This window comes from Cyrtonyx montezumae, unplaced genomic scaffold (genome assembly GCF_038088225.1).
Source record: "Cyrtonyx montezumae isolate F1298 unplaced genomic scaffold, pur_monq_1.0 scaffold_0, whole genome shotgun sequence".
NCBI lineage: Eukaryota > Metazoa > Chordata > Aves > Galliformes > Odontophoridae > Cyrtonyx > Cyrtonyx montezumae.
In genome coordinates, this window is record NW_027071824.1 from 16,418,576 (window position 1) to 16,429,977 (window position 11,402).

Genomic DNA, 11,402 nt, shown 5'->3' on the forward strand with positions numbered 1-11,402 from the left:
TTCCACTTATTCAGATGGTTCTTGGCTTTATGCATTCATCTATCAATAGATGTGTATTTAACTAATGTTCTGTGAAGTCGTCAAGCAGCTTGCTGTGGGCTATGGTATGGGGCCTTGGATAAACTGTAGTCTCTTCTAGTAGTATCTGCTTGGTTCTTCTGGAAGTCAGTCAAATACCATGATCATGAGCAAAGATTATAAATACCTGGCAAGGTAACTATATATTTGTAAAGTGTCATTCAAACTCTGTAAGTTCAATAGAGTGACTCTGAACCAAAGGCTATTGAATGTCTTCAATAGAAGTCTTTGCTTTTCTAAGGACTCCAGTGAGCTTTGGATTATAGCCAGATGGGACCAATACATTATCTAATCAAAGTTTCTGCATAACAAGAGGCAGAGAACTCTCTTCTGTTACTCATCTTGAAGCTCAGTAAATAATAGGTGTCTACAGCTAGATTGGATGCTTGGCACAGCTTGCAGTTGAGGGATTGAATTGTCCCTAACCCAAGGGGTTTGGTTGAAGACTGCTGTAAAAGCTGAAGAAGACATGAAGAGGAAGAAAAGGGATTCATATATGGGTTGGCTGTATGCCCTTTCTGTTCTATTAATAATATGTCTTCAGGTCCATGCAGGCATTCTGTTATTACCTTTAATCCAGGTGCACTGATCCTTACCTTTTCTTGCTCCTACATAATATTGTGCCTCTAAATCAAGTTCCTACTACAGATAGCTACTCATACGTTGCCTTCTTCAAAAATCCTCTTCTGCTATTTTACAAGTCATCATCTGACCATGTTAATGCTGCAGAATTTGTTGGAAAGGATGGCGGGCACAGATGCCCCGAATGCCCATAGACAATTTTTACTTCTGCTCACCTAATTTGAGTCCCTGTTATTTGTCATGTGGGAAGCTACAACTACTACAACCCCCTTCCTTTCCTCCCAGCTCTGAGCAAAGTTTGTTTCCATTCAAACTTGGCTTACAGCAGCTGTGGCCATGTGCAAAGTTAAATGGCAGTAAGGATGTACTGCAACCCGATTGTCTCCTGGGACAGTGGGTGCTACATCAATTATTCAGGCCCTGAAATCACTAGATAGAAAAACTAACAGACACTTAAGAGAAAATGCTTAAGCTGTAAGTGCCTATATGGATTTTTCTTTAGCACTCATGGGTCACTCTTCTGTTCTCTTCATGGAGCAGTTTCATAATTGTACGAGTAAAGGTTGAAGTTGGTGTACCTCCAGAGACATCCCCCTCCCCCCCACCAGGTGCTCTAAAGTTGCATGGCAGGGGACACAACTATCTTGCACTACTTGTGCAAACATCTCAGCCTCTCTTTGAACTTCAGCAAGACATGACTGCACAACATGCATTGAAATGCTTCCCAGGAAGCTCAAAAATTCTCAATGTCAGTCTTCGCCATTACTTCTGGGAGTGACTGCCTCTCCCAAGGAGAACTCTTCAGGAATGACAGGCATCCCAGCACCTAAACCATTGGAGTTTGCACATCCCGGCTGGGAGACTTACTGTCTCAGCCAGTCTTCTGGCAGAGCCAGGTAGGAAATGGAATGGGATTCTCTAGTTACAATCCATCCTGTCTTAAAGCTGGGAACACAGAAAGCTCTAACAGCCTTCCTGCATTGCACAGTGTCCATAATTCTGCCCAGTTCCTGGATCTGAAACATTCAGGATGGATATTAGGAAAAAATTCTTATCCAAAGGAGTGGTGAGGCACTGGCACAGGCTGCTCAGGAAGGTGGTGGGGTCACTGTCACTGGAAGTGTTCAAGAACTGTGCGGATGTGGCACTGGGGGACGTGGTCAGTGGGCATGGTGGAGATGGGTTGGCATTCGGACTAGATGATCTTAAGAGGCTTTTTCCAACCTTAATGATTCTACAATTCACCTTTCTTTGGGTCAGGCAGAGGAGGAGGTCAGAGACCAGATTTTGTGCAGTGCCTTCAGTTCAACAGGAAGAATTCATGATCTCAGCTGCTCATTCCCGCTGTCTTGCCTGAATCGGCGTTGCACTAAAATAGCCCATCTGCTCCAAACCCTGCAGCTGTGCAGCTGCCCTGTGCTTGGCTCCAGGGGCTGGGTGAAGATGGGAAAATAGTCTGTTAACAGGGATAAAGACAGCGTAAGTACATCTGCTTCCGCAGGGTTTTTGTCAGCCTCCTCCTGACACCACTTGTATCCAGGGGGCTCTGCAAGTCTGCTTCCACTCTGACCGAGGTCTTTGCAAAGACTGCCTTCAGAAGAAATGCAGGCAGGCTCACCCTGCCTGCCTGGTGTGCTCTTTTAAACCTGGCAATATGTGTGAAGCAGACCTCTGTTTCCGCTCATCTGAGAGCAGAGCACAGTGCGTGCTCTCAGTCTGAGAACTGAGAACAAGAACTGCGCAAAGGACCCAGCTGTCTCTGGTGGCAAAGATGAAAGGGTCAGTTATCAAAGCTGGGAGAAGATAGAATGTTTGCCTAGAGGCATCCGAGCATGTCACAAAACAGAGGGTGAACGAGGAGCACGAAGACCTCACAGTAACTGCGCTTCACTCTGCAACTTGAATCTGCAAAATTGGTGGGAATAGTTACTTCCACATGGCCTCCTTTTCGCTCTGCTCCTTGAATCCCCATTCTCCCTTGTGTCCAACTGAGACAGCGGTAGGCACTGTCCTCTGTTCCTCTGCGTATGGAGGACAGGAGTTCTCTAGGAGGTGTGGAGAAACTGAGAGCCTGAGTGTCTGGACTGAAGGCAGCAGGGGGGTCTTGGTGCAGTGGGAACCTTGGCAGAGGGAAGATGCTCCCAGCCTGATACCATAGATATTGTAGCCAAACTGTCCTGTGGTGAAGGATATAGGTGTGTTATCCCCAGCAAAACGTTTAAGTACTGGAAAGGGGTGTGCTTAAGTAAGCTGGCATAATTAATCAGATGTGGAGTTGGTGAAAAGCCTGATAACTCCTGCTTCTTGTCTTTTTAAATGCCAGACTGTTCTCTCCCTCTGCTCTGTTCTGGCTGCATATCTGATGGGCCTTTGTTCTTCTGAGACAGCATTAATTTAACATTATGGAATGTGGGCGAGTTTTTTGTTTTGGTTTGGTTTTGAATTTCTTAAACCATATCTTGTTGTCCATGGGCAGTAAAGCCCGTCACTGGTCAGAGAGAACCTCCAAGGGAATTTTCCTTGAAAAGGGGTAGCAGGATTTTACTTTGTACACACAGCATCAAAGATGGATATCTTATATTGTTCATCTCTGTATGCCAACACTTTCTCTAATTAGACCATGGATCAAATGAGCAAAGTTGCTCAAGCATAGCTCCACTGCAAGTCTGCTCCTACCATATCACCATCTGCTCTCCATGTACACAGACAGGTGGGGATGTCCTAGAGGAAAGGAGCTGTAGCTATAGTCTGCCTGCTTCCTTCCCATTAGTACTTCCATTCCTTACCATTTAAGTAAGGCATGATGGTGCCACTGCATTTATCCCACTGCCCACGTGACCCAGGTCTCCCCCAGCATGTCACCCCAAGTTGTCAGCCACTTTGCCTGTCACAGTGGTCTCCCTGCTCACTCCCATCCCAACACTCATCTACATGCCAAGCAGGTCAGATAGTGATGGGTTGTAGATCGGTCTGTGCGTATGGCTTTGTTGTGTCAGGGGATACTGCTTCAAACCCATCCTCATTTGATGTTGGTTTGGAAGGTCAGGGTTGGAAATGTGTTTTTTCTCAAATTTTTTTATATCCACATTAAAATCCAAGAAAGTTCTGTGCAGTAAGATTTAAATGATTTTCACAGGTTTGCTACAGGGGAAACATTGCCAAGCAAAATCTACCATATTGCTGTTTATTCTCAGAAAGTCCCAGCTGCAGCAAGGAGCTGGAGACTTTGATTCCCCTGATCCCTTTCATCAGTCTCTGCAGCATAGCGCAGCTGAAAGAGAATCCCATAGCAATTAGCAGGCCTGTGACATGGGGCTGAACATGCCTAATGTCTCTCTGAAGCCAAAGGGGATGCCTTGCAAGTACAGCTGGAATAGCTGCACTTTCCAAACTCTGACCAAGACTCTGCTTCCTCGGTATTAATGAGCTTTCTGAACTCTCCCGCTTTGATTTTGCTGAAGCAGTGGAAGGGGTGTGGGTAGTGAACCTGTGAGTAGTCACAGAGGACCCTCCACACCAAGCTGGGATTAGTTAAAGACATTGAAGCAAAGTTTCTGTGCAACCAGGAGTGTAAAGCAGCCAAGGGGCTTTAATTGCCGTGTTCCAGATATATTAATGTACGAAGCATCATTAGGTACCATGAAAGAATAAATATATCCTATCATGGCACAAAGACAAGACATTCTTGAAAATTATGACTCGATAACAAGCTGATATTATTCCTCTGTCTCTGTCAGTGCCACAGTTGTTTTTCTGCTCTCTGCTTCCAACTCTCAGAGCAGTAACTTTCCCCCACAGCACTGTAACTGAGAACACGAGCCTGGTACTGACTGCTCTTCATTAACATCCATTTAAATGAGAGAGGGAGAGGGAGAGGTGGGTATTTGTTCCGGGGATTATGAGCAGTAATAGATTCTTTCTGGGGACTTTCATTCGCTTCTGGGATTTGCCCGCGCTAAGCTTTGGGCTTGTAGTTTGTGATCAGTGGTATTACACTAAACCACACTTAAGGAGGTGCTCAAAGTCCCTGTAAGAAAGATAAGAGCTCTTTTCTCCTTGGCCTGGCTTTAGCCCTGCCTGACATCAGGTCTGCAAATGACTCTGCCAGGCTATATAAGGACTGAGTTGTCTCTGCCGTAGGCACTTCCTGTCACAAATCAGTTTCTTCTCATCTCAGTTTATCTTGCCTACAGCTGCAATGCCCTGGAGACTCTCTGCTCTGGATTCCCCTCTCTGGCTGGCCTTAGCTGAGTGCCAAACCCAAACTGTGGCTGCAACCAGAGCTCAATAGGTAGCTGATCCCCTGGGATAGCCCCCATCCCACAGCAGGGACTTTGCAGGAAGGCAGCAGGGAGGTGTGGTGGGATCAGCCTGCAGCCACCTCAGCTACCAGCTGTGAATCCTGGCAGCCTCTCCAATGCAGCCCACAGAGCTCTGCTGCCTGGCACAGGACTCTGCCTCCCAGTGCACAGCATTGTTCCTCCCTTTGTTTTCTGGTTGTTCCCTTTCTGGCTTCCACCCAAAATGAGCTGTGTGCCCACCTCTGCACACAGCATCCTGTCCCCACCCCACTTTCACCCTCCCAGCTGCCCTGCAGAGAGCCCTTGAAGCCTGCTTTGCCATCCCACACGGACTGTGCCCATGGTGTTGCCCTTGCAGACCCTGCTTCCCTCCCAATGCCTCCTGTGCTGGTTCCTCCAGATCCATGCTGCTATTCAGCATGACAGTGAAATCTCCATCCCACAGAAAATGAGAGGAGACCTTTTCTTCTCGTGAGAAGGTAACATTTAAAGGCATCCCTTGGGCTACTCTATCTGGCAGCCCAGCTGGTGCTCTTTTGTGTGAGTGCCACTCTTGAAATGCCAGCTTTGGTCTTAAAGGCAGTCAGCAGAAGGCAGGGCTCGCTCCCACTGTAATTGATTCCTCACTGGCCTTTATTCTCTCTTTTGTTTGGGAGGAAGAAATAATACAGATTGCAAGAGAAATGTGAATATTGTCTTGTTTGGGGAGAGGTAACAATAGGATTGTCAGTGTCCTGGAATTTTTCTTGTGTTTCTCTGTCTCTGGTCAGCTGGAGAGATTCAGCAGCAGATACGTGGCTTGTCTTTGTGTGTGCCTCGCCAGCAGGTGCCATTAGGAAATGCCAGACACATCTGATAGAGGAGATGGGGAAAGTGCAATGACTAAACAAATAGGCAACAAAACTGCCAGCTGGCTTTGGACTCTGATACAGGAAACTGGGTGTGATTATAGCATAAAATGAGATGGGGCTGAAGCTTCATCCATATTTAGTCTGAAGAGCTGGTGTCTTTGCCATTCCTTTCAGAATAACATTCTCTACGGTGACATTCCTGGAGAAGGGAGGTTTTGTGGTCCTTTCCCAGCCCTGGAGAAGCTTTGTGACTTAGCTGGGATTGTATGTAGGCTGTGAGCAGCAGATCTAACCCTCTTTTGCAATTCTTACTGATTTGTAAGATAGTTGCGGACACATTGCTTGGCTGTTTTGACCCTCAGTTTTCCATGTGTAGACAGGTATGGTGAAACCTGGCATGCTGTGAGCAGACAAGGAAGCTACCTTTCCAATTTCAAACTCCTTGAAGAACAGCTGCTTGTGTACAGTATTGTTCTGCTGAAGAATTTGGGGGCCAAAAGGTTGAACACTGCAAGGACAGCAGGCAGTCAGCGAGGACGTGCTCAGGCTCAGTTTGGATTCAGGCCAGGTATTCACAGCCAGTGCTTTGGGGGCACTAATTTGCATTCCAGATGCTTTTATGAGTACCTTTTTATCTCACCTTCTCTGTTATCCTAAGGCAGACCAGAGTTCATTTGCTGCTTAATTTGTCCCAGTGCTGGCTGCTCAGCCAGGCTTTGGTGTGGTGGATCCTAGCTGCCATCCCTGAGTAAGGCTAGAATGGGCAGCATTTGACTTTAATCCTTGCTTGCTGGCAGCTTCATATCAATTCTTCATTTAATCTCAGTCCCTCGACTCACCAGCTCTGACCGCTGTAATTGGCTTCTCTTTACATGCTCCTGTTGATCTATGGGGTTATGTAGATCCTGTGTGGGCTATCAGTTTGGCCTTCTTTTTGAGGCTTCCCTCGTAGGTTGCTCCTGAGGGTAGGGAGGGCACCAAGCCAGTGACTCAAAGCTGGTTTTGCCAGAAGACCCCATGGCAACCTGTGTTACCAGGAGGGAGATCCCATTTACTTAATTCTGCCTTCCTGAGGTTGTGCAGTGGCAATTGATCAAAAGAGGAACGAGTTATGTTACTCCCCATTGGTCATGGTGTGTATCCAAAGTGGGAAACTCAGAAGCACTGGGGAAGGAATTTGGTATATTTGATTTCCTACTATTTACAGACTGAAAGATGTTTTCCTATCCTTCTCTTATTCATCTTTGAGTCACAGGAGTTTGAAGGGAGGTATTAGCTCTGCAGGCTGACCAGAGTGCATCCCAGGTGGTGGGATGTCCCCCTCCCTTCCTACTATCATGCCTTCTCTCTGTTTGGTTGGGTATTCATCCATTTGTCTTAGCTATCCTTAATGCTAGTGCTTCTGAATGTTTCCAGTCAATAACCATGCCCATCTTTTCTCAGTTCACTAAATTATACACATACTTCATTCTTTTAACCTTTTCTTGTAAGTCAGCCACTCAGAATCTAAACATTCCATCATCTTTATTATGCATCTCTGAACTCCTTGTGATGTATCTTGTCCTCTGTCAGCAAAGCACTCAGCAGGAGTACTTCCAGGTCCCTATCCTTCACACAGTGCCCTTAGGGTTGATGTGCCAGGAAGGAGGGATTTCAGAGTATTGTATAGGAAGGAGGTTATCTAAGAAAGTCTCTCACCCTGTCCCTTTTCCTGACCTCTCACTGCTCCCAGAAAGCCATACCCATGCAAGAAGGCAGCATCCCAAGTGCAGGTAGGCTATGGATGTTAAAGTAAGGGTTGTTATTGCCTCTCTGCTCTCAGGGGTCTGTGTATGTCTGTGTATCAGAAACACTGATGAACAAGAGAGTGACTAGAGTCCTGATTGATTTTTTGGTTCATCAGCCGAATAGAAAAAAAGAAACTGTTTCAGTGCAACCCTGAATGAATGTTTAAAAATGTGTTTTTATTGAAACAAAAAAGGGAAAAAAAAGTCAACCAGAAAGAATTACTAAAAAGATACTGTAGGTAGACGGTTTCATTTGAGGGTAGAGGGGGTTTGTGACACTTTGAAGTGAAAACTGGAAATGCTTTCAGATTTGTTGGCTTTGTTTTTGTTTTAAGTGGCAGACAAAGCCTTTTGGGATTTCTGTGATGGAAAGGGCTTAACTCCAGTGCTGATTCACAGGGTGTTTGTGTCCCTCTGAAAACATGGAGGTGGGCATGAGAGGCAATGCTGCATGGCACCGGCAAAGCACAGCCGTGTGCTCCAGGGCAAGTAACTGGGACGAGTGGCTGCTGAGGACACAGGTGATATTTCTAATAGTCACGGTCAGGAAAAGGCTGTAGACTAAATATGCCACGTGACAGTGATGGGAGAGGGAAACGTGTGTCCTAGGATTCCCAGTTCAAGTGGGGTGTGGACAAACTGATGTGGATCCAATAGAGAGTCATCAGGTTGGAACAGGAGAAGAAATGCTAGAGAAGAGAGCTTGAGGGAGCTGGGCTTGCTTTATCGGGCAACAGGGAGGCTGCTATCAGCCCTTGACCACCAGCTGTTTGAAAGGCAATTACAGAGGTCACAGACCCAAACCCTTATCATAGAATCATAGAATGGCCTGGATTGAAAAAGACCTCAAAGATCATCTAGATTCAACCACCCTGTCATAGGCAGGGTGGCCAACCAGGCTGCCCAGAGCCACATCCAGCCTTGCCTTGAATGCCTCCAGGGATGGGGCATCCATAACCTCTCTAGAACTGAAAACAGCTTCAGGCAAGAGGTTGGACAGGACACCTGTGTATATTCACACAGCCATGCTACAGATTGCTTCTTCATTTCCTTTGTCTTCATCTGGGTATATGTCCTCCTTTGGAGCACCAAGGTAGATGAAATACTGCCAGAGAAACGTTTGTCAGCTCAGGAGAAGGAACTATGCCAAGGGTCAGCCCAGCAGATTGGGTTTCCTTCAAGCCCCATGTCACCAGCACCCAATTTCTCTCCTACAGGCTCCTTGAATCTGCTGGTTCGCGTGCGGAACAAGCGAGCCATCGACACCCAGGTGTGGTCACTCAGTGGGAACCGGGGGAACATGTGGCAGCAAGCACACGTGCCCATCAACCCACCTGGGCCCTTCCAGGTAAGTCAGTGCCACTGCCACTGTGCTGCGGGAGCTCTGCACCCCCAGGGTTGCTGAGGCAAGGCAAGAGCTTAGTGCGTGCACAGAAGTCAGAGATGACTTTGAGTGCTGGATGCTCATAGCATGTTCTCCAAGAGCCCACACACTGGTTTAGGACTGTAGGGTGTTTTGCAGATGTGTACTGGGCATGCTGTATATTCTTACTGAGTTGTTTATGAGCACCAGAAAGGTGTGTGGCTTTGTTGTCAGATGTTTTGCTGTGTCCGATGGGCTACTTGGCTGTTATAGGGTTGTTTGTGAGATGTGGGACTGTGTAGGCTGGTGCAGTACTGTGGCAAAATGCCCAGCATGCTTTTGGGTACCATAAAATAAATAAATAAGAATTTAGTTACTCTTGCGAGTGCTGTTCAGTGTTGGTTTTGCTAGTGCAAGGTACTTAATAAAGCAGAACTCTGCATGCTCATTTATTACACTGCAGACAGTACACAGAGGTTGATTCTCTATTCTGTGGGGCTCAGCACTCCAAATCCTATGAATGCTGGAGAAACAGGGAGAAGCCATTCACAGGGGAACCTGGTAAGAGCTGGTCTGCACCTTGCATGGGAAGGAAGCAGGTCCTCCACAGCTTCACACTGGGCTCTGCCCCATGCTCTGATTGCAGATCATCTTTGAAGGTGTTCGAGGCACAAGCTATGAGGGAGACATTGCCATCGATGACGTCACTCTAAAAAAGGGGGACTGTCCGAGGAAGCCAATTGGACCGAATAAGGGTAAGAGTGTGCACGCCCCAGAGGAAAATGGGCCCGTGGGAGTGCACATGTGAATGCTTGTGCTAGAGATGTTCCCCTAATGTTCTAAAAATTGTTCTAAAAAAATTGTCGAGAAGGAGTTCCTGTCAACAATTTTCATAATTCCAATGGTGAAGGTGAAAACAAAACATCAAAATAATCAGAATAACCTAAAATTTTTCAAATTTCCAACAAGTGAAAGATCTTTAGATAGCCAGAGTTTAACCAAAACACAAAGAGAACTTTTTCCTTGGCTAAATTTGAATCATCTAGGGAAGAAAGGAGGGTTAAGTTGCAAAAGTAACCAAGATTAAGCATTTTTGGCCTGGAAAAGAAATAATCTGGGGAAGCCTTGAAAATGTCCAGGGCAGAGTAGAAAGACCTTTCATTATATCCAGGATGTGCTTCATGGTTTGGGATGTGAGGAAGGACAATGACACTGCTGTGCACTGACTTGTTTGATGAGATCTGTGTCTTTCCTATCACTAATTCTCTCTCTCTCTCCTTGGCTGGCAGCGGTTGCTCTTCCAGGAAGTGGGGTCCGAGCCCAGAATGGCCCTTGTCTTTGTGGCCCATTGACTTTCTTCCTTTACGTGCTGCTCAGATGATGGCAAGTGAGCGCTCCTGTCTTCAGACCAAGACATTCCTGCTCTTTTCCTACTCAGCCACCTCTGCTCCTCTTCCTCCCCTCCTCACTGGCACACCAAAGTGTCCATACGTTACCAAAGACTGACAGGCATGACCATGCAAAGGGATCTGGTTCAGAACTGAAGCACTCCTTGAGAAAGTCATAATGTCTAAGACAAAACTAAAAACTGAAGACATAGTTTTTTAAAAAGCATGTGCACAAGACAGTGAGAGAAAGAGGGAAGGAAGGAAAGAAACAGAAACACAGGAAAGAAGGAATTAAAGACAAAAAAAAAGAAGTAAAAAGGAAGAAATGTGAAGAGCAAATGAAGGAGGAAAAAACTACCCCTATAGTTCCTTGGGAATGTCGGACAGGGCTTCCTCAGGGAAGTGGGAACTTGTTTTAAACAAACAAACAAAAATATATTAAAGCACAAATTTCTACCAGAACAGTTACCTTCTTTACCGCAGAGCCCGCAGCTTAGTGGACAATATTTTGCAGCCTTCTCCTCAGCCCACCGTGCTCTCCCACTGGCTGGGGCTGTCCTGCAGTGACACAGCAGCTGCCCCACAGGCCAGTGGCCAGAGCACCCTGCCTCGTTCGCATGTGCTTCAGTGTCTCCATCCATCCACCCTCCAGGCTCTCATACATTTAATTGCCCCTGTACAGTTTGCTTTGGCCCGCACTGCTGTCCTCTCCCCAGCCTGAAGAAGATGGAGCAGGAGTGGACCCATCCCATGGATCCTGCTGAATGATGGAGGAGTCCTGACTGGATCTGGCTGCAGTGCAGGCCCTCACATGCCTCTCTCTCTGAAATTTTTGCTGGGTGGAGAAACTATGAGAGCAGATCTGAGCTGCAGGCAGAAAGGTCTCGCAATGTGATGGGGTGGGAAGGGAAGGGGGAGCAATTATACATTGGCTTCTCTGTATTTGTTGGGATGAGAGCTGTCTCAGCCCTAAGCCCATCATTGCTTCTCTGTCTCATTAGTTATTTATTCTAGTCTTTAACTCCATTGCTAGCTTGCCCCAGATCAAGCTT

General features: G+C 46.6%; 1 protein-coding gene across 1 annotated transcript in view; it reads left to right on the forward strand.

The window, feature by feature from the left end:
- MDGA1 (MAM domain containing glycosylphosphatidylinositol anchor 1) overlaps window positions 1-11,056 on the forward strand; it is a 124,360-nt gene extending 113,304 nt beyond the window's left edge. Inside the window, exons 15-17 of the mRNA XM_065736267.1 lie at window positions 8,817-8,947; window positions 9,609-9,717; window positions 10,252-11,056. Coding sequence (XP_065592339.1) covers window positions 8,817-8,947; window positions 9,609-9,717; window positions 10,252-10,343 — 332 coding nt within the window. The 3' untranslated portion in view covers window positions 10,344-11,056. The remainder of the gene's footprint in view (window positions 1-8,816; window positions 8,948-9,608; window positions 9,718-10,251) is intronic.
- Window positions 11,057-11,402: the final 346 nt, after the last annotated feature.